General features: G+C 28.4%; 1 protein-coding gene across 1 annotated transcript; it reads right to left on the minus strand.

Annotated features, from left to right (window-relative positions):
* Positions 1–1,407: 1,407 nt before the first annotated feature.
* On the minus strand, positions 1,408–25,173 carry LOC129981677 (uncharacterized). The gene is made up of 2 exons (XM_056092615.1): positions 24,859–25,173; positions 1,408–4,830 (listed from the first exon to the last, which is right to left on the minus strand). The coding sequence occupies exons 1-2, from the start codon at positions 25,026–25,028 to the stop codon at positions 4,002–4,004; spliced, it is 999 nt and encodes a 332-aa protein (XP_055948590.1). The 5' UTR covers positions 25,029–25,173; the 3' UTR covers positions 1,408–4,001.
* Positions 25,174–25,497: the final 324 nt, after the last annotated feature.

Genomic DNA, 25,497 nt, shown 5'->3' on the forward strand with positions numbered 1-25,497 from the left:
CACTGCAGCTGAATTTGTAATAATTTTTGTACAATAATATTTTTGAAATGCTCCAATATGCATATTTCTACTGTTAAAAAAATATTTGACTCCCCCCCCACACACACAGTCATATTATTAGTAAAGATACTTTATCAAAATTCCGTAAAGTCTCCAAATTATAACCTCCTTCTCAAAAAAAAAAAAAAAAAAAAAAAAAATCCCAATATTTCATATTGCTAGAGATATGTTTATTTTTTCATAATTTGTGAGTTTAATTTACACTATTGTGCAAAATTTTGAATATTTATATTTACACATTCTCCTTGCCGCCTGTTTTGGCTTGTTATTTTGTTCCTAGACGACTTCAACGAGATAATCGTGCAGACAGAATTATTTTCAGTGCACGTGTGAAGCGACTAGTTTTAAGTTTCTACAGCTAGCAAAGCTGTAAAATGCTTTTTTTTTTTTTGCTTTTTAAATTTAAGATAATTTGCTTGATATTATCTTTAGATGCTGAAAACATTGTGCACTTTATCATGATTTTCAATTAAAAAAACCAATATTGCGCATAACAAAAATTCAATATTTCAGATTTCAAAGGAGACATGAAAAAATTAGAAGGCAAAAAAGGGGGATAGACAATAGTTACAACAGAAAATTATAGAAAAATGGCAAAAATTGGAACTAGAATTTGAATCAAATGTATTTAAAAAATTTTAAACTACGGCATTTTTAAATAATGCTGTTAAAAGCACCACTTACAGAAAGTGATATTCTTTTAAAGTATAAAAATACAAATTAATTTCAAATATTTTAATAAAAAAATCGGCTCTAACAGAATAGATATTTTATTATTTATTCAATCATTTTCAATTTCTTATATCATTTTATTAGTACAAAATATCAGTCTTTTTCAAACAAATATGTAATTTCTCAAATTTGTCAACAATATTTATATTGTTAGAATTATGATAGATTTAAAAAAAGGAGGTATTCAATTATATCCTTGTATTAAAAATAATAAACATTACATAGTGCAAAAAATATGAATCAATTAGAAAAATTTTTAAAGAGAAATTTTCAACATTATAAAAATAAATATTTTATCATACATCAATGTTTCTTAGTTTAAAATTCGCAAGGTTGAAATATTATGACATTTTTCAGCAAATTATAAACCCAACAAAAAATGTAATAATCTTTTTCAATGATATTTTAAATAAACATCATAATCTTATATTCAAGCATTGACAAAATTAACACAATTTAGTAAATAATACTTTTAAAAGGAATGCTTAAGAACAGATTAATATGAATATATATAAGAATAATTAGAAATATAATAAAACATGTTTTGACGACTCTAAAACAACAGCCATTTTTCAAATTAGAAAACTAATATTAAAAGAAGGAAATTTTATTGTGCAAGAGCATTTATTATAAATAAATTTTACATTAGTAAATTTCAAATTATTAATCAATTTGTCAATTTTACTTACTAATGGGAATTAGGAAAAAGTATATTTTTTTATTTCTAAGTTTAAAAGATTCGCATTCGATTCTTATTTTTCTTTAAGAAAAGAATTCCTATTAAAACATACATTTTTATAAATATTTGTAAAGAATGAACATGTGAGATTCATATTTCAATAACAAATACTGTACTACATCAAAAAAAGAAACAAGTTCCAAAAAACAAACAACAATACATATGTACAAAAGAAAATATGTTGGATCATTAATGAAAAATCGTTATCAAACGATTTTTATATTTGTTTCATGGAAGTCATCCAAAACTATTTTCAACTGGAGACTACCAAACATGGCATTTTGCCAAAGTGCATTCCGGAAAAAGGAAGCAGCACATTTGGCAGGCTTAAGTGTTTTTTAATTTAATATTTTTATGGACTTTTTTATGAATTAGTATTTGATAACGTTTCATAAATAGATCAGCTAAACTAAGTACAAATGACTAAGGAACACAATACAAAAGTAAAAAATAATGGCACTGTCGAGCAAGCACATCTGTTTAAATATTTTAAAACAAAATATTTTTATTTGAATTTTATACTGAGTTCATTGTATGTAGTTTTTCATAAGGTAGGTGGTTGATGAATTTATCCTAGTACCGTGGCAGCAGATTTTCTAAAATAATCTTCTTCAAACTTAACACTTTTCACAATAAAAAAAACACACAAGTAATATAGAACTTTTTTATAGTAATTCCTACTTTTGCAAAAATTGAACTCGCATTCTTCACTTTCACGTGAAAAGTACTGAAATCATTGCATTTTATCGATTTAGCTACTGCCTGTTGATTCCAACTTTCATTACAAACTGCTAAAACTCTATTTAAAGTATTAAAAATTAATTAAATTTGATAATTAATGAATTAATATTTGAAAAAACTGTATTAACATCAAGTGTCATCCATTAAAAGTTTTAAAAAAATGTATTTCAACTTGAGTGGATGAATAAAAAGTATTTTATTAACGATTGAAAATTTGAACTATATAGGGAAAGTGAAAACTAATAGTAGGAATTGAATAGGAGTTATATAGTATAGTAGGAGTTATGTTTTATTGAAAGTCGTAAAAATATTTTCAATCTGATTTTTTTTTATTAAACTGTGCTTTCATCGGTAAGATGAATGACTCATTTTGAATCATAAACGAACAAAACTGTTCAACAAGACATTCACTTTTGATCTAAATAACTAAAAAAAAAACTTAACAAATACAAAAAGTGTCATAACTTTCTTTCTTGAACAAATACGTGGTTCTAGAGAAATTCTGAAGAAATAATGAAGGGTTATTCGATGGTCTTTCCAAAGAGATTTAAAACATAAAGAGTAATGTATTATTAAGTGTAAGCGAAATAACTCACAAATGAAACAAAAAAAAATATTTGTAGTGAATAGCTTATAAGCCAGCTAACAGCTACGTTACCCGAGAAATTGCTGTTGTATTGTGGTCATGTTACTGGTCTGCGAACCACAAGGTTCCAGGTTCTATCCTCGCTCATCTCAAATCGCCACATTGGTGACCCGGACGTGATTTGAACACGGAATCTAATAAAATTTGGTTTTCGGTTTCTACACCAAAATTGCAATTCTGTACTAAAGTTTGGACGGAATGAGTTTGAGAAATAGTCTGTATGTACATACGCGTGCATCTGAACAAAAAATTCAAAATACTATGAACTAAAAGGATGTTCCAAAGCTCATGGTTTTATTGCAAATCTGTATTCGGGGTGGATTTAGACAATTTGCAGCCCTAGGCAGGATATGAAGCTTCTTTTTAAATAAACTGGACAATTTATTTTCATTTTTCAACGCATTTTTAATTTAACGTAAGGCTAATGGTTTATTATAGGTATCTTCCTTATTTTTGTAAAATGCATATGTTTTTATTTATTTAGTTTGATTCATTGACTGTATGGCATCTGATCTTGTATTCATTATTATTTAAGTGGATATTTGGTATTTACAAATATTGTAATAACGAAACATATATTTAAAAAAAACCTGATAGAATAATATTAATGCTTAGTCAAGTACCTAATATTTAATTATTCAGAAAATTTGTATTTTTTTTACAAATTTATGCATATCGCATCTAGGCTAAGAACATCTTTTTAAACAGAGTGCTTCAGTCCAGCCTTACACAGCTGCTGAGAGAAATACGCCACTCTCTGTCATAAAATTTGGGATAAATACATAAAAAGTTTTATGATCTGTCTGTCTGAATTGTCGTGTGTGAATGCAATAATTGAAAAATGCGATGAGTTAAATATATTTGGTCTTAGCTCTAAAACTGTAGATATGTTTTCGGATTATATCGGTCAACGGAATGAGGGTCCGTTGGTGTTTAAGCGCATTTCCACTGCGGTAGAGTTATATAATAACAATGAACATTAGCTATATTGCTGTAATAAGTACACTGTAACTGTCACTGTCACTGTAAAGTACAAAACTTTGATGAGAATGCCCTAATTATATACATTAACATTACCGCTCCTTAACCTGCTGTTACTGTTTTAGCAGGAACAGAATGTCTTCCTTTTTTCATCAATTCTAAGTCTTTCTTATCAGCTGCATTTAATTTCCATCGAGTAAACTCATTCATAAAAATTCTGACTCTATCAAACTGGATTAAATAAGTCATCATGAATCTCATACAACTGTAGCAAATGTTATCAATAATACCCATATCAACTGGACATGGTAGACCAACTAATTCGTGGATGAATGTCGCCAGAGCTGGCCATGTAAAAAGAGGATCCATCAAGCTCATCGCTTCCGTTACATTTTTTGCCATTGAAACCGAGATTGGATCTGCTTTTTCCACCATTGGCTTGTAGTCGTTATGAAATAACTTTTCACATGTTGCAAGAACTTCGCTATAACTACCCTGGCACAAATTGTACTTGTCTTCTATTCCAAGTAAGTAGCCAATTGTTCGCCAAAAGTGAAGTATTGCATCGTAATCGTCATTGGTCCAGCCAAATAGACCGACCGTTGATCGAAAAAGAACTAATGGTCCGATAAAAGCCCACTGAGTCACAGCCATGTCCCATTGAGATACATAGACTACACCATCGTTTAGTTCAGCCATCTTCTTGCCAACTCTGGCATGCATCGATCTAACAACAGACAAGGATCGGTGGGCACTGTCATTTACATCCCATACATCTCCTTCATACCATTTTTGTACATGCCGGACTGTCATTAAGTAGCGGTGGAAGAGTGAATTCTTGGTGGCAGATTCACCTGTTGACATAAGTGTCTTGATGTTCTTTGTGAAATAGAAAGATAACAGCAGACCGCAAAAGTGTCCAAAATTCACTCTGCAAAAAAAAAAAAAAAAAAAAAAAATCAATTAATTTGGAGAAAATATCAAATACAAATTATAAGTTTTATAATAATAATAAAATTAATATATATTTAATTTCCAAAAACATGTTGTAACAGATTTATGTTCCTCCAGATGGCGCTGTCTTATAATTGAAGTAAATCTTGCTTTAACTTGTGTTGCGTAAAGGAACGCGTGGTTGGAAGGCATCAGAGTAGCCTAATATTTTATTCCAAGCAAATTTACTTAAAAGTTACTAATTTCAAGTAACTTTTAAAAATGAATAATTGTAAAAGCAATTTGAAATTCATGTTCCACCGTACCATATATGCAACATATGTTAATGAAAACATTAAGAATCGAGATAACGAAATAGTAAAGGATTTCACTTGATTTAGCTTATATTGTTTTCTATTCGTGGGGCTATTCGAGACCGAAAATATCTCTATATTTCTCTACTCTCATGTCATGTCATTCTACATTTACGGAATTGGAAAAATTGATTCGAAGGAATATCGTATCTAACCTTCAGGATAGAGCACACTCTGGAATTATACATCTTGTTTCTCATCTCCAATCTGTTTTTACATTAAGCTGGAGAGTAAATCATTTTTCGTGGAAGTACCAAGCCAATAAATATATTATTAGTGATTTCAAAACATGGTCATGAAATCTGCGAAAAGCTGAAATGGGTCTCAGGATAAAATCAGGGCATGTGTCTCCATACACCCAATATAGTGCATCCCCAACTGAGATTTAAATTAATATAATTAGAATGTATAAATTTTAAAATCAGAAAAATAACTGTAAAAATATGTTCTAGTTTGTTTCAGTTTTTGCCGAGATTTATTTTTACTGATAATAAAAAGAAAAATATGCTTTGCCTTACCCTGACCGGCGGACTCGGGCATTTTAGTCCCCCCCCCCAGCAGATTTGATGTTCATTTATATTCTGCTTTTCCGTTTGTGAAAACATCTTAGAGATGAAAATTAAACTTGTCATAGGTAACACTTGTTTAGTTGTTTGTTCTACACATTAAATTTATGTTTCAATCGGACATCGGATCAACTGATTAATCAATTAATTTACCATAATCAATATTTGTACATAATTCCAAAAATTGTATTCGAATCAGGAATATTTTTAACTACATTTTTTTGCTGTTGGAACTATTCCAGTTTCTAATAATTCTTCTATTGCAAATTGTATGTAAGTGTCATTATATATTCTCTTTTTTTAATCGAATTTTTTTAATTATTATTGATTTTTTGATCATCTTGTATTATTTATGTTTCATAGCTATTTTTTTTAAATTTCTGAATTGATGGTTACTTTTAATTCCTGTTTGTGCAGGTCCAAACCGTTTCATATTGCATTTTATACTTTTTGATCGAATTCAAGTTTTAGACGAACTTAGCTTACAGCAAACCAAATGAGAAAGCAAATTATATAAGATACTATATAAAAATGCACGGGAAAAGAATTGCTATATCATTATAAATTAACTTGTTTAAAGCAGATATTTTTAAAAGATTTCCTGACCGAAATAAAGAATGCTTTAGCAAGTTAAACAAAGTATCACAAACTTAACAATACTGACAAACGATAAACAAAAATTTATTTTCGGTTCAATTGTAACTGTGTTATACCTTCCTCATGAACTCTTTGATCTACGACAGGTGTTTTTTTTCCAGAACTCCGTTAAAGGAACAGAAAACGCACTGGGGAAAAGAGTTCTCACATAATGAGTCTCCACCGTTTCCTTGGCTGAGTAGCTTGATTAGCCATGCGATTGAACAGCTACGGTTTTTTAGGGTAATCCATTCGTTAATGCATTAATTTTTTTCACACAAAGATGTGGTAACAGTATTTATGAAAAAAATATGTTTTTTTTTTTTCAAACGGAAAAATTCTGGTGATTATCTCTACTAATAATAAAGACGAATGCGTGTCTCTCTCTCTTTGTGTGTGTTAGTGCTCTACAGGCCAAATCGTTTGATTTATGGTTATCAAATTTCGCACATAGAATATCACAATCATCAGAACTGGAGAGGTTCATTCAATTTTGAGCAGTATCCATCAAAGGGAGTGACTACTTGTTGCTCTGTATATTCGGTTGTTTATCAACATGATAATTTAGAAATGTAATGATTTAAACAAATAAAATTTAGTATAAGCTCTTGTCGGCAAAGTTGTGAATTTGAATTAAATTTTGGATTTTCATGTATTTTTTTTTACTATAAAAGTGTTACTAATGTTTACTATAAAGTGTTAATAAGCAAGCATTTTTACGTATGTGAGAATTCGATAACATCAGGAAAAAGTTGGCAAAAATCGATTATCTATCTTTAATTACAGCAATATTTTTTATTATAATCTTTTCAGATTTTATTTAAAGATTGATGTTATTTTCTCAGAATGCGATATTGAAATTAAAATCTTACTAGTGAAAACAATTGATATAGTTTGTTGGCTGACAATTACTAACTATGTGTTACAAAGAGTAGTAAATATATCGTGTAATGAATAGTAATAATTTGAATGCATTGGTACATTCTCTTAAAATGGGATTCGAACTTATGAGTACAGTACAAAATGTGTCACAATTGATTGAAATTTGCATTTATCCGATCGTTAACTTAAGCTTTTTTAGTAGTAATGACAATGAATTAATAATGATATCAATTCCAAAACATTTACATAAGTTCAACAAACAATCCAATTTTAAGCTCTAATATGCAATTTACTAAATTATAATAAGGGACATGAAAAACTTGTTTAAAAAAATAAATTAGCCGTAGAATCTTATGAAATGCGTGTTATATGATATATCACAAAAAAACAAATCTTTTTCCTGTCATTGTATAAAATACTTATTATAGCTCTTGCTTAAAATTATTCAATAAACACCAGAAGAATAAAATTGAGGAAAAGTAAGAAAGGTCGAATGAAATATACAACGCAATGAAAGCAATAATTTTTGACAATCAATGTAGATTTTTTTTATTCCCCCCCCCTCACTTTCATGATTTTTTTTCCTTTCCATTCATGTTTCGTGACCAGGAAAAACGTAATATTCCTATATGCAAGTTTGCTGATGTCAACTTTTAATGTTTTAAAAGAACAGATATGTACTTATATCTTTATAAAAAAAAGCCAGTAGTAATGAACATTTATTACTGTCTAAGATTAATAGAAGCAATTCAAGAAACAAATTTTTATATTTGAAAAAAATTAGGAAAAACAAAGAACAAGTACACAGTCCTAATCACTAATACAATTTCGTTAATTTTATTTCATATGAAAGTTCTGATTCCTAATTATGTCATTAATGATCACTTCCTTACATTTTTGAGAGAAATCTCAAAAGCACTTCTTCACTACATATTCTTTAAGGGAAAAATCCCGCAATAGAATCCTTCAGTCCCAACCATTTTACCGAGTTCATCAATTTTTATTTCACTATAGCTACCTTTGATGATTAGTTAATTCGCCGGCGTTAATGGTTGCTAAAAATTTCAATTAAATAAACCTACCTAATAAAATATTTTTTAAATTCGAATTCTGTTAGACATATAACTCATAGCATTACATTGTTCATGGTTCTATGCATTTCTCTGATTTTTTTATCTATATCTTTATACATAGACAAAAAAGAGTAACAGTGTTTAAAAATACTCTTAAAGTACTCTAAAACTTTTTCATCATGGCTAATTCTAACTTTAATATTGAAAGTACGTCAAAATTTAAACATTTTATTAAAAGCACGCTTTATACTCATATCTATTGAACAATGAAAAAATAAGTCGAATTTTCATATAATTTAGTGGACAAAAGCCAGGATTAAACATTAGTAGCAACAACGAAAATGATTTATTATATAAAATACGCTTGAAATATTTTAAAAAATTAATTAAAAATAGAAAAAAATATATGCTAAAAATTGGTATCACTGAAAAGATAAATTTTCGAATTTTAATATGATGTAAAAATTATTTTTGTACTGTAATATTTTTAGAAGTTATCATGGAAAAATTACAAAATTTCATTTCATTTTTAAGAGATATTCATTCCCACCCTCCAGTATATATCTGTGTCAAATTTGGTAGCTCTAAGTCAAATGGTTTGACTTAAAGAGTCAACACTCACACATTCATTTATTATTAACAGAATTGAAAGCTTCTGACTCCTAGATAAGTCATCAATGGTCACATGTCTTCCCTCAATTCTAACATTTCTTCGCAGTATTTTAAGACATTTTCGCATTCGACATTTCTTCACAATATTTTAAGGGAAAAAAAAAAAAAAAGACGAAAGAATTCCCCACTCAAAATGCAACACCAATTTCTTCAATTTCTAATTCACACGGAAATTCTTGACATTTAATACGCAATCAATGGGCACCATCAACTACTACTCTCAATTTCTCATTTTCATAACATAAAAGTTTAACCTCATCAACTGAGTATTTTCGCCATTTTGCATACATTATTCGGCCATCACAATAGTCTTTATAATAATGTATAACATTATTTGAATTATTTTTTATTTTATTGTGATAAGGCCACGGAAGCCTATGTGATTAGATCTCGGCTTTTGGACCAAAAGGCTTTCCCAGTTCGAAACCCAACTCCATCAAAGCACCACTTAGGAAGAGGCCCCGATGCAGGCTAAATTCGTTGAAACTGCATGTTCTACCGTTGGCTGGTGTAAAGGTTTGTAAAGGGTCATGACAGTTTAGGTATCGTCGTCATGGTTATTAGACTGCGAACCAAAATTAAGAGATCCATCGGAATTAATGAGAACACGATAGCGAAAAACAGAAACATATTGCATAAAGAAAGTCGGTATATTGTCATTTTACAGAAAAGAAAGAATTGAAGATATATTTCAAATTTTGAGCAAAATCTTTAGTATTTATTGTATTTTGGTCTATTCCTACATATTTAAATAAATGTAACAAATCAGTAAATTTCATACAAACTCTTTTTAAAACACACGTTAATATAATATTTTAAAATACTTAATAGAATTACTCAGTAAAAAGTAATTCTACTAAGAAGAAAATTTTTTATTATAATTATTTTTTTCTTTTCTTTACTTTTTTAAAAATTTATGACTGATAATTAATTTACTACAAATATTATGAACTCTTGAAATCGACTTTTCTGAAATTAGCCACCATGCGCGACGCATCTAGTATGGTATAAAAACCTAATTAAATTAAATAATTCACTGATAATAAATTTCTGAAAAATATTTAAATAGCATCTAATTATCAAAAATACACAAATGCACAAAATTTCAAAAATCTAATTCCTCAAGAAGAGAATTAAAAATCGATTACGAATTTTCTTCTTTACGAACATGAAGTCAGTTAAATAAAAAATATACAAAAAACAGATGCAAACTATATAAATGAAATTCAATATATGGGCATAAAATCAAAATGATAGATCAGTACCTCATTTTAGATGCAAACGATCAAAAGAGAAAAAACAAACAAACAAACAATAAAAACAGTTATTTGATTTGTTTTCAACATGAGAAACTTAACACAAATGAATTATATTTGGTAAATAACTGAATTGAGGGGAAAAACAATTCAAATTTTTGATCGTTGTGAAAAAAAAATTGTCTGCTCATTTTATAACAAAAAAAAAGTATTTCACGTTACAACAATTCATTTATGCTATGCTTAGTTTATTAAAGAGATAACATTGTAGAATTTAATAATTGTTCATTTTTCCTATACCGAACAATTACGCAATTTAATTTTTCATCACATGAATGAAGGCATTTTAATTTTTACTATGAGGAAAACATTCTACAATTCTATTTATTTTGGTCAAGGGAAGGAAATAATGATACACTTGAGTAACCGTGGCATTGGTTTTCTAATATTAAATATTTCCTCAAACACTTTTTTTTTTAAATCTTTCCTTACTTCCTACAAATTTCAAAATTCACCAGTTTAACTAAAACGTATTTTAATTGAAAAAGAAATTATTAATTGATATTCCAACTAAATGCGATTTGTTCAATTTTAACCTAAAAAGTTTGCGAACTGAAATTACAGCAACAAATTTTCGGATTTCGCTTTAGATATACAGTGAATTTCCAGAATATGTTTTTGGAAATCTAAGCAAATAGGGAATTGCAATGCAAGGACCAAGTGTCCGCTCTTTCATTAGACATAGCGGATAAACAGTGTTTCAACTCTACTCAGCATACTAATATATAAATGTGTAAATTGCACATTGATTTAAAAATATGTGAATTGTGCATTGATTTATAAATATAGAAATAGTGTATTTAAATATAAATACACTATTTAATTATAAATTGTACTATTTAATTGTAAATTTATTAATAAATTTACAATTTATACATAAAAAAGTATATAAATTGTGCACTGATATTGAAATATATAATTTGAGCATTGATACATAAATTTTGTACTGATATATACACTTTTCATTTCGCTTTTGACAATATATTTCCATAATATATATTGATTTATCTGTGGTTTTCTTATTCCGTGAATTTCATTTCACAATTACATTTTCTATGAATTGCAGATTATTATACGGAATTACAAATGCTATTTAGGCAAAATATGAAAAGAAAATATTGAAAATTCATGCATAATATAGAAACAGAAAATAGAGAATTCATCACTTCCCATTTTATTTTCTGAAATATAAGTGGTAATTTCATTCAAGGCGATTTTTCTTTCCAAGCGTTATTTGCCTTACTTTATGACTTTACTTTAAAAAAAAAGCATTATCATTTTGAACATCACAGGTTCATATATTTTATTTCATGAAATAATCAATTATAATTTATTAGCTATTGCATATAACATCGATTTATTTCGTAAAATAATTGATTATTTTCAATGAAATAACGGATTTGATACTTTAATGCTAGCACTATAATGTTACAGTTAAAGTGTATAATTCAATTATTTCATAGAATTTCTAGTTATAATTGATTATGATTTATCAGTTATAAAATAGAATGTCTAGATATTTTATGAAATAATTGATTATTGAAATAACGGATTTTATATTTTAGTGATAACAAGTAGAATGCCTATAAAATGTGTAAAAATTAATTATGCCTTCATACGGAGCATTTCATAAATTTCTAATCATTCTCTACAATGCCTACATTTATTTATTATCGATTTAATATGTTCCTAATTATTTAATTTATTCGTTCAGACATTATGGTATCATGCACTAAAAATGTTACACACAGTCATAAGCATGTATGGCTGAGAAATTTAGTTAAAAACTAGCTGAAATATACAGTGTTGTGGAGAAAAATTTCTTATGTTTTTTTATGAATGAAAGTCTTACCGTCTAATTAATGATCATAAAATCTTGAATAAAACTTTGCTTAGACTTTAGTAATTTTGAAAACAATTTTAATTAGGCATCGTATGGAATTAATAATTGTCTATTTAATGTTAACACTCTATGAAAACAATCCCAACGCATTAAAAGCACACACATCTTAATCCCAACTTATTTTTAATTCGAAAATTTATTTTTTTTGATAAATTACTATAGCACTCAAAACTTTTTATTTTCTGCAGTTTTATTTCTAATAAACAAAGTTTAAAATTCCTTTAATATCAATCAAAACGCTCTGAAGATTTTTAAAAATCAAAATAATTAATATTAAAAAAATAAAAGGAAGCAGTTCAAAGCCTCATCGTTGCCTAGCAATGAAGTACGTATACATTCCATTTTCAAAATCGTCTGCTTCTATTCAATCATTTATTAAATTTTGAAAAGTTAATAAAGATCGCTTAAAATTGATTACTTTTAAAAAGGTAAATTTTGAATTGAAGACAGTGTAATAATTTTCTTCAAAGATAACTTATTTTAATTAACCTACTTTATTTTACCTCTTTGCAGTTGAAATGCAGCAAAAAGCAAAATTTTGAATGATTTCTAATTGAGTGAATATTTCTGACTTTTGCACTTCGAAAAGCACAATATTTTTTCTCTTATTTTAAATAATAAGTGTTAAAACTGTGGTTGAATTTGGCCTCAGTTTTTTCAGGATATTTTTTTTCAGATGTGGTATAGTATATACTACATATATAATGTATGTTTGTCTTATATCTCATACACTGTTTGTTTATACTAAGATTTTGTTTATATTTTGTTTATACTAAGATATATCTTTTTGGAATTATTATAATGAAAGAAAAGACAAGGTGTAACCATATTGACATCATCAAATGAATTATTTTGTGCAATTTCTTAAGCCATAAAATTGTTGGTATAACAACAATACGTTATATTTTACAATACGCAACAAATCAACTAATTTTGACAACAAATTGTGCATTCCATCCTTTTTATTTTTATATGATATAAATGAAGTTACAGCATTGTAATAGTCAGAAAATTCGAACTCTTGATTTTGAAGTATTTTCCGCAATTCAGACTTACCGAATCCGAGAAAATGTGATCTTGTAGCCCAACTGTAGGTTATATATAAAATTCAACATATTCGGTTTTCCAGTAATTTTATATTACCCGCAACGTAGATATTAATCAGTTCCTCCCCAATATATAAAGATCATTTGCTAATAGGCCCCTTCTTAACTATTCTTCATCTACATTTTGCGGTCAATACACAAATATCTGTTTTCTTTACTATACAACGAAAAATGCATTTCTTATGTACGGCATTTTGAAAATAAAATTCTCAGTATTAGTTTCATTCACGGCTTTGTATAAGGTACATAATTTTATGCGGAGGGAAGAGATTTAATGATTCAAGATCTATCTGAGGGTAATCTCAATTCTTCATGCAGAAAGTATCTCCCGTCATCGAAGTGAATATAACTCAATCATACAACATTGCTATACTCCTAGGGAAACAATTAACTTATTTATACGACTAGTTTTTAACAACCCCCATCTTCCCCTTGGAGGGATAAAGAGAAGAAAGATGGGAGCAGGAAACAATACCATGCATCAAATCGAGCTTTCCCTAACAACAACAACAACAACAACAAAAAAGCTAAAAAGTATTTAACATAAAATGTATCTTCTTTCAAAATAATAATTCCTTGAGTAAAGTACTTTTTTCCTTTATGTTATATTAAAATTTCACTGAATCATGAATAATGAATGCACATACGCTTTATTAAATATTTTATTTTTCATAAAACCTTCCAAAAAGCTCAACACCTCTGATTGGCTAATTTTACTTGAAATGGAAGGTGACTGCTGTAGAGAGGTTTCATTGTATTATAGGATTTATTAGTTTAAAATATTCATTTATCCTTTTTTGACTTAAACGCAATAATAAGACGGAATTTTATTTAGTATAAAACAACAGATAACCTTTTGACAAGCACAGCAGAATCATAACCAGTATTGTTTTTAAGAAGTTCTAAATCTCTTTTACCAGATTATCTAATTGAATAAAAATGATAAAATCAGAGTACATGCTATTTATTTTTCCTGTAACATGAATGAATTCTTCCTTCTGACATGTTTTTATCAAGGTTGATTGCATTGCAAAATCTACTTAACAAGAAAGAGTAGATGACCTTAGATTTAATTTCTAGTTATTTGTTTTTAAAAGATGAAATCTTAGCAATGACCTGAAATCAAATAACCATAGAAAATTATTGTCAGTATCATTCTTTTTTTTATTTTTAAATGAGGTCTTCAAAACTATATTTTAAAAGGCTTCTATATTTCGAATTTTTGTAATAACAGGCTGTTAAAATTAAATCAAAAGTATTCTGAATACCCCCCCCCCTGTAAAAAGGGGGTACATCTATTGTATTTTTTGCTTTTTTGTAAATCTGTTTCATTAAATCGATTTTCTAAATTTTATCTGATATATCCTTTACTTTCATTTTATTCTCTGACAAGCATTTCCCCGTATTTGACATTCCATGTGCTGGTGAATCCTGTTCTATTATAAAGACAACCTGTTTTTGGATGCGTAACAAATCTATTAATTTGTCAAAGAACATTTGAATGATCCTTTATATATATGCTTCCCCTCCCCCCCATCGTAGGCACAATGAGAAAGTGAAAGCTTCCCTGGCAGGCACAGCAATGCTGTGGGGTTCAATTACCTCGATTTCAATTATGAAACGCATCTGCTCCGGGCGAAGTTGGAAGTGATGAATATGGCAGTTTTAGACGATACTTCTAAGAATCCAGGCTTATATTCTATTGTCGCAATTGCATAAACGGTTATTATCCGGGGGAGGGGGTAGTTCTGATATGGTATGATAACATATCCAATATATATATATATATATTCTGGTATATGATTTATATAATTTTAAAAGGCATTCTTAGCCGGCGTCCTTGCCTAGAGGTAGCGCGTGTTCCTCGTGATTTGGTTCGTGATTTGATTGGGTTCGAGTCCTGGTTCCGGCGTTGTTTCTCTCTACCCTGTGTTCTATCTGCGAGATGAGTAAAAGATCCCCCCTGTAAAAAGGTAGTTGTTTGTGCAAGCGAGGGTGTGAGTGCCATCTTCATGTGAGCTAAAGTGAGACTTCTGCCCTTGGGTGTTCAAGGGGTCATTACCGTCAGAAGCTACTACACCCCTCTTTCTCCGTTCTCTTACTTGAACAGGAGTTCAATCCAAGGGGGGTAAACAACAAGGGATATTCTTTTACGTGGAACTAGATTCATTCATTTATTTCTTCAAATGAGTCCCTGCCTTTAACATAGACGAATCCTAGAAAATGTATAAGTTTGTCATATCAGACGTAAGTTTTATTTTAATTCTAAAATTTAATCTTAATTATATAGCAAAGATAACGTGCACATAAAAATTCGCGCGTATTAATTTAATAATTAAAACACAGAAAATTACAGTTGAAAATTATACTTAAAATACTTGTACATTAAATTTGAATAGCTTATTTTTTAAATTTTAAGTAATATAAAATGTGATGATTTTATGGTAGAAAATCATCCTAAAGTTTAAATTTTAATTAATTCAGAATTCAATTTTTAAAAAGAAATTTTTATTTATACTGGTCACTTATTACGTATCAAATTTGGCAGCTTTACATGCAACGGTCTATCCAATAGAGCATTTTAACAATTTTGCATACATCTCGCACTATGAAATTTAGAGATGGTATGCCATATATTAATGTACGTATCAAGTTTCCAGCTTATAAACATTTCATACTAAATATAAATATTAACGATAATTCTTACTGAATGTTTCTCCCCACTTTTGTTTCATTCATTTCCATGTGCTTTGCTTACTAATGAAATTTGGCGTTCTTATGACCTTGGGATTTTCCTCTACTGTCTTTTGAATAAGAATGTTTTAAAATAAACCCTCCAGGGTTAAAAAAAATAATTAAGTCAAACGATATTGAAGTCATGATAAAATGATAATTGCTTTTCCAACAAAATAAGTACATAAAAAATAATTTTAACTGATCAGTATTTAGTTCAAGGCTTTAAAAACCTGTTTCAAAGGAAGGAATATTTGCATTTGCAGCAGATGTCCTACACAAATGATAAATTAGTCAATAGAAATTTTTATAAACAGAGAAAACTTCCTATAGATGTAAATTATAAAATTTTTTAATATTTTATTCAGAATGTTTATTTTTTATTTAAACCTTATAAGTTTTCTGGTGTTCATTTGATATTAATTAAATGCCTGTATAATATAATAAATTCTAATTAAGAAATATTTGACAATAAGAAGAACTGGAGCAAATGCTAGAATTCTTGTCTGATATATGAAAGTGACAAAGGAACCTTCAGTTATTTAAATTTTTAAAAAAATATTTAATATTTAAGGATCATTAACATGTTTGCTCATTATATAAGATGACTATTTTTTTTATCGGATCCAGACATTCCCGGTATTGTGTGACATGTATTCTTTATCAATTTACGGTTACTGGTTCCATTAGAAAGAAACTGTTACAGATTTTTTGAATTATAAAATAATTAAAGAACTACAATATAGTTCGCTATTTATTTTAATGTGATTCCAATATGACAACTCAAGCAACCCAGTCAAGTAACTGAACTGAAAATTAAAAATTCTATTTATTTTCCCCTGTTATTACAGCAATATTAATAAGCTTCATAAAATAAGTACTGAAGAAAAGGTAACGCAGTTTTTGGAGAAAAATATGAAACACTTTATAATTTTTAACCCAACAATTACATAAATATATATTAAAAATTATTATCACAATATATAGCTTTCTACAGAATGTATCTGTTGTAGTTTCTTATGGCACTTGCCATTTGGACAAGCCCGCTGTTACGAAGACAGCGATTTTAAGCCGGTGGGGGAGCGTCTCTTGTTTGTTTAGTAGCGCCAACTAGAGCCAAGAGTACCACTTTGCTACTCACGCATCAATCATTCGCTTGCACAACCCCTTTTTACAGGAGGGCACATTCACCCATCTCGCAGATAGAACAACGGAAGAACAACCATTACAAAGTTACATTAAGTTACAAAAATAAAGTTTTCATATCTTAGTGACATAGGGAAGTCTATTCATATCTTAGTGACTGTTGTCGAGGACTGTTGCTTAGACAGGATCAATACCGGAGCCTCAATTCTATTTTTTCTAAGTTTCGGGGCAGTAAATATAAAAATTATGTTGAAACGATATAGAATAGATTTCTAAAATCATTTTTTAAAGAAAATGTTATGTGCTGTCAATGAACAAATTGTTATGCTGAAATATCATTAATCAAGTGCTTTAATAAAAGACTAATAGTCGAAAATAAGTAAGCCACAAAATATGCTATTATAGTTTCATAAAGGAAATTTGTTTGAATACAATCTGCTATAATAATTCTATAAAAAGTTTATATATAAGGTCATATTTTTTTGCTGCTATCCACAATTTTCTCAAATTGAATTGTCTAAATCAATTGACTATTATCTTGCAGTAGATGAGTAGACTGAAAGGCAATCATAATCACTGTTTATAAATTGAAAGTTGCAAAAACCAAAAGGGGAGGAAAGGGGTTTTAATGAACATTAAATGTTTGTTCCAAGAGAACAAAAACTGAAGATACATGGTTTTTGTACCGTATTAGAAGTAAAGAAGTAAGTATAAAAATGATATAGCATTTAACACGTCACAAAAGTTAATACATTGTACACGAATGTGAATTTTAGACTACTTTAAAAAAAGTCAGTTATGCTGTGTTAAAAATAACTTCAAAAAATTATTTACATTGTTTTATTAAAATTCTCTGTCAGGTTACAGTAAAAATGTTTAGGCAATCCAAATGCTTAGGCAAAAACCTTTTCATATGAGATTGTCATTTAGTAAAAACGTTTATCTCACTTATTTAACGAGATAAGTTAACTAATAAAAACTAATTAATTCGAACAAAAATTAATTAAAATTATTATGCTATTAAAACAGTAAATAATTAAAATCCCCTGTAGACAGAACTATGCGAAATTCAATTTCAAAGAAAAATATGGCCTAGTTGAGCAATTTTGACTTTTAAATTGTTTTTATCTTATGGAAAAATTTTCTATTTTAATTATGTGGAACTTCCGTATTGTCGTCCAATTAGTGATAAAACATTTTTTCAAAATCTTTAAAATTTTAACACTTTAACGACGTTAAACATAGTTTTTAGGATTGCAATGGTTTGGAATCATTCTGATATTGCCAAATTTGAGTTTTCATTACTTCTATTACCTTGAATGATTATCTATAACATTGGTTTAATTATGTAGAATAATTGGCACAGTTACTTTGTTATGTCACTTTTCAGAATATGTAAAAAAAAAAAAAAATCTACTTTCAATACGGAAGTCCGTCTGTTATTGAGTTTTTAAAATTAATCAGTTAAATAAACTTAAAGATGTAAACAATTGACTGTAAAGAGAAAATGGAATTCTATCTTTCTTGTGAATGATACGAAACTTATTTGAATTTGGCGTTCAAAAATTAAGCCAAGCGAGTTTGGCAATTTTTTAAAATTTCAATTTGGCGATCGTTTGGTGAGTTATTGATGGAGAATTGATAAATAATTAAAAAAAAAACATCATCCTACGAATGCTTTCTCAGGATTGGTTTGGACAATAATGGACAAAACGTTTAATTATGGTGCAATGGTCATTTTATCATACATGATAAATCATTATTTATGTTTCAAAGATTTCATATAATAGTTTGCTAAAGTAAGTTTTATTGTCGATATGTACAAACGAGTGTCCATATGCAAACCGCCCTACATTAACAGGAACATACAACACATTAAGAGGCAAATTTCAAAATATGTTTAGACTTACAGATATTTAAAATGTTGAAATATATCAAAATTATACATTCGACCTTTTTGATAATATTTCCTCTATATACACATCGTAAAAGAAAATGTATACTCTACTTCCTTCGGATGTGAATAGGAAGATGGGAATATAAAAATGCAATAGATACAATTATAAATAGTGTTTCCACTTACTGAATAATAACATACAATCGTTTATTCGTATGTATATGTTTGCTATGTAATTGTGTGTATGTATGTAATGTAAGTATATTATATTGCAGGTCTATTATAACGTTAATCATAAAGTAATAATAGACCAACAATATAATATACATTTTCAAAAGATTTCTTGAAAAATTTAATAAAACGATTTAAATCACCTTTGAGGAGCATTCTAAAGGAATTTTGTTTCTTTTGTCTTCTACAATTATGAGAAAATAAAAAAGGAAGTATTGAAATTATTTGACCCTTGGGATTTGAAACTGGTTATCATATTGCGTATACCTATTTGAAATTTTCACTAGTATACCATTCTTTCAAACGAGTTTTTGAAAAATCATCTACAAATGATCTACACCACTTTTGTGCAGAATTCTGAAGATTTATTTCTTCAATTCATTACTCAAATTAAAGTTAGATAGCAATTATTGGATCAAAGAACCTTCAGCAATTTGAGTTTGTTACGTTTTATTTCAATACTTTAGTAACAACAACATTTAGTTCTCACCCATGTTCGATTTACTGTATTTTATTGGCGACAAAAATGTCGCCAATAGAATTTTAGCCAGATTTTTTAAGCATCAAATTCTGATAGATATTGAAGCCAAGTTATTTAATTAGCTTTGTATTTGTTCGGTTTAGTGTGTATATGAACTTCCTTAATAGAGTCATATTCTAAGATATTCTAAAACCATTAAAACCTTGTCTAGATAATCTATTTCAAACTGCCTGTAATTATTTGTAATGATGTGATTTCACTTAATAATTTCCGATGTAAACTGCACAGATAATTAACAGAAATTTTCATTTTCAGCTTTTAATAATGGAAAAAAAATCAAGTGATTAAATATTTCATGAAATTATGAAAACGGTTTGAATTTTATTACAACGATAAAAGATGTTGCTGTAAATTATGCAACAAAAAAAAAAATTGCCAAAATTTAAAAAAAATGTTGCACGGCAATTAAAAAGAATTTTTTTTTTTTTTTTTTTTTTTTAGATTTAAAAAGTGTATAAAGATAATTTTTTGCAATGATATTTTCAGGAGTAATTCAGGGAAGAAGCTAAAATCTTCTTTAATCATTTAATTAATTATATTTTCAAACAATCGCTTGAAGATGCATATTCATATCCTCCAAAATAGATCTATACTGAATTCAATAGTTTTAAGTCAAAAGGTCTGTCCTAAAGAACTCTAATACAAACATATACATACTAATACATTTTCTATTTTTACTTTCTTGAAAGTATAGAAATCGTCAAAAAATTTGAACTCGAGATTTAAACGAATCTCCATGTTTGAGACCTCCGTCAATTCGAAAAATATATTTTTGGAAAATGTTCGCCTGTCTGTCTGTAACAAAGATTTGTACTAGACGGCTGAAATTTAGTATCCTGTGTGTACAACAAGTTTGAAAATTGCTATAAAATTTTAATTTGAAGTCCATCTGCCCAGGTGTTCGAATATAATTTAACACGATAACTACACAACGAAGATAGTTAGAGAGAAAAGATTCTGTACACAGATTTAACATCTGCAGTGTAAATACCTGTTAAATTTTGAGCCAAAACAAAAGTGGTTTATTGTCTGTTGGTCTTTAATTTCAAAAACCTGTGAACGCGATAATTCAGACTCAATAACTTAAATCTATCAAATTTGGCATAGGATTTTGAAATGTAAGTGCAATTTTTGTTCAAATATTTGTTTCAATCGGTTGAGAAAAATGTGTCTAAAGCACAAATCTATTTTTGGATACTATTAACCGCATGCCAGGGATTAATCGCCAAATAACTCGCCAAGGATGGCACGATAAATTCAGTACAAATGCTGAATTCATGCCAAAGTTTAATATTTCTTAACTATTGAACTCCAATGTCATGCAAGGCAGTCTTTTTGAGATAACATTTGCATTAAAGAGTATGGGAAAAAGTTTTGAGAGAACACTCCAACTGGTTATAATAAGAGATAAATTAACAGAAAAAATTATATTCCATAAGATGCTATAATACAAACCAATTATTTATCGTATATAATTTTATTATCATATAAAGTACGAAATCATGCATTACATCGTTAGAAATAAATTTTTTGTATTTTATAATATAAATGTATTTTAGAGAATTCTTTGAAAATTATTATAACAATTCTTTATTAATCTAATATATTTATATTTTCATTCACTTCTACTCGCATCCATTTAAAGATTAAAAAAAATTGTGTTTAGAAGCAATTTTCAAGATAAATGCGCAACTAAAAAAGATCATTAACTCTTTGAGAGGATTCTAGACCTCCGGAAATCCGAATTGCTTAATTATCAGAAGAAAATTCTGAAAGGTTGCAAAAACTCTTTTAAAACATCGGAAATCCGGATTGCTTAATCAGATGACAGCAAAGGCATCTCGCAACGAAATCGATGGCATATTACAAAATATGCCTTTCTGCAACAGAGACAGAATATAATTATACCATTAAACCCTTTTGAAAACTGTTATTGAAAATGCGCTGTTATTACTTTTTTACCAAACGATTTTTGTCTGTCATTTGATTGACAGATGTGTAATAATCGATAGAAGTTACAGTTAATAGGATTATTTTCCTCTCGACCAAATCATATATTTACGCAATATAATGTATTTTGTATCTAACTTTGTTCTAGAGTGTTGAGAACTAAGTATATATATTTATAATCCATTCCTGTGGCTAAAAATACTTTCAAACTTGTTAATTAACCACAATTTAGATACCAAAACTACATAATGAATTCAATTAACTTAAATTTTGAGCTTTTGTAATATCGTGTTCTTGTACACATAGAGAGAGACAATAAAAGTTTTGATGAATTTAGCTCAGGGGTGAGCATTAAGTCGATCGCAATCGACCAATGGACCACCAAGACTTTTGGAGTGACTACCTTTACTAAGACATAAGATGCGCATATTAAAAGAAATCAATTGTTACATTCATGTGTTATCCATTTGGCAATGCTGATATGGAAGAAATAACTGAAAATATAAATCATATATTCGCTTTATCTCTTGAGAAAAACGACATTTTTTTCTTTCAAAATGGCATAATTTTAGAAGCACGTAGTTCAGAACCTAAGAGTAATTTTTGAAAACTAAAGCATCATAATTTTAAAAATGTTGCATATCATTAAGCATCGTTCTTTGGCTCTAACTACCTATGTGAATCTACATTTTCAACGATGAATATATTAAGACAATATATCGTTTCCTTCTCACAGACACCACTTAGAATCCAGCGCAAAATTATCAGTTAGTAATTATATACCCAGATATTCAAGATTGACGGACAGTATGCAGACTAAGTTTTCTGCAAACTATAGTTACAAAAACTAACTTTAGATGAAAATTATTTTTTTATATATTTTGAATTGCCTGATATTAAATGAATTATTTGATATTATTATATTTGGGGCTATCATTAATATGTTTGTATCTTAATATTATTATTATGTTTGTAGTTCTGTAAGTAAGTGCATATTCCGCATTTATTATTAGATTGTAACAAATATTGTAGAACCTTTTTTAGCTCACCACACTTACATCATTGGGTGGACCGCAACACTTTGAAAAAATTAGAAATAACCCGTACCCTGGAAAAGTCAGCCTTCTCCTAATCCTACAATAAATCGCAAACTAAAATCCACCTATTTACTCGTATTTCAATTTAAATCCCATTCCTTTAAATGTCCTTCAAATATGTGGGCCTGGTGCATGCCAAATATAACGGCAAAGTTCAAATACATTCTTGGTGGTGTGGTGTGAAAACTTGGAGAATGGTTTCCAGTTAAGGTATGAAAGTGTTCAAATTATGCGGTCCGTTCTAAAACAACCCATGCGATGCTTCCAAATAGAACGTAATAGAAGACAAAAACTAATTTAAATGTGTCGAAGTCATCGCTACCACAGACAGACAAATTCAAAAATGTATTCTTTGATCACAAAAACTAATCAAATTATTAAGGTTAAATTTTTCTTGGTAACAGTTATAACTTTTTCCATTCTTCATATACAAGACAATTTAGAAACGATTTTGAATTTATATGAAATTTGTAGTATTTGGAGATTAGCTGATTGTATTAGCTAATCTCCCAAGATTATTTGAAATATATTGCTTTAAACTAAATTAAATCTCTTTTGTATATCCTCTACTAAATAAGAGACTGCTTAATCGAGACCAATGAAATAATGTCATTGAAAATTAAGAAACTAATTAGCATTTTATGTTGTCTTTTACGGTAATGTGATTTCACCTTCCGATTCCTAACATTAATACCTAGATAATTAGTAAAATCTTTTTTCTTTAACTTTTACGTGATCACGTGATTAAATATTTGAGGGGAAAAAATCACGTGATAAAATATTTAACGAAACAATGAAAATGTTTTGAATTTCAATACAACAATGAAATCTATTAATTAAAATAGAACAAAAAATATTTCTTAAAATTGCCAAAATACTGAAACAAAATTGCATAGTTTAAAGTTTTTATTCACTAGATTTTTTACGAGTAGTTCTTACCCCCCCCCCCCTCCACGTTTAATGCTAAAGAGTATTCGATTTTATTATTATTTTCGCTATTTCTTTGCCCGTAATGCGAGTAACGGTCAACTCACTAAATACAAATTTATGATTTAATACAATCCATCTTTCTTCTTTTCTTATGACGTAAAAAAAGCCGTTAAAAACACTGTAAAAATTTTAAACATTTGAAAATTTTTATTTTTAATTATTTCAGAATTAATATAATTAAATTATTTATTATACATGATAATATTTTGCATACCTGGGTTCCATCTAAATTCTCTTTAATGCAAATATATAATCAGTTTAATGAAAACAATGGAAAAGTTTCATCTGATGAAATGTGAGATGAATATGAATTAAAATATATAAAATTTAAACAAAAGAATGAAAATCATGTATAGCATTAAGTTTGATATAAAAATTTAAACGAAAGAATCACTTAGATGCGCCAAATTTATAATTTAGTTACATCTAAGGTTTAATAAAAAAGGGAAACTATTTAAAGCGATAGGTTTAGTGAAAGGATTTAAATAAATTAAATAGTAGGTTTATAACTCATAGCACTTAATGTACATCTTAAAAAACCTTCATTAACTATAGGAGGGAATACACAATTGAAAAAATGATAAACATCTAAAAAAACTAAAATCTATAAAATAAAGTTCAATAATATTTTTTTAAATATTGATTTGCATTAAAGAAACTATAGGAAATTTATAAAATATGCTATATTTTAAGTTGAAATTTACTACAAAAAAAGAACAAAATTATGATTCTATAATTTATAAAAAAAATAAAAATTAACACTCGTTCCACTCACTTCTTTCTTTTATATGTTCTTTTAATTTAGATAGAATAAAACGTTCTTCAAGAATTGTAAAAAAAGTATTCGATAAAAGAGAGGCAACTTATTTTAAGAATAAGACAAGAGTTTTGAAAATAAACGACTTATACTTACGCAGCAAAATACTGATTGTAGAGTTCTTTGGCCCTGTTAAATTTTTTTTCGTCGTACCATGATGGAATTTTTAGTTTAGCAATATCAGCTCCTGGGGTTCCAACCGAATCCCCAACTATAAGTTCTTCACGTCGCTGATTTTCCCACAACCCCGTTTTTTCACTTTCCATTTCTTAGCAGTTCAAATCAAGAGCGATTTCACTTTTGTTTGACCCACCTGACAAAGCCGGCAAGTATTAAAGGGGAAAGTGTTTTTAGCGACATTGAGACAGGTAAGAAAGCGCCTGATTTGGCGACGAATCGCTACATTATGCCAAAAATTCGGCGACATTTAAGTTTTGTTTGTAAACATCGAAGAAAGGATCACGGTGCAGGCAGCATGGCGAGAATGAAGCAAACGAGTGCGATTACGTAATTTGTAGCAGTCAAGGCTAAATGTGAGACGCCATAAGTTGAAAAGAACTGCGCAAGAGCAGCAGTGGATGCACGAGTTTTAGCAGTAACTTACGAATGGATTTTGAAATTTTGGAATCTTCCAAAACTTGTTAGAATTGTCTAAGTTTTATACCTCAAAGAAAATGGATGTCCTAATGAAAATAATAATTGAATTAAATAAGAAATATTTGGTGAAAATATTAT

The sequence above is a fragment of the Argiope bruennichi genome, chromosome 8, assembly GCF_947563725.1.
Source record: "Argiope bruennichi chromosome 8, qqArgBrue1.1, whole genome shotgun sequence".
NCBI lineage: Eukaryota > Metazoa > Arthropoda > Arachnida > Araneae > Araneidae > Argiope > Argiope bruennichi.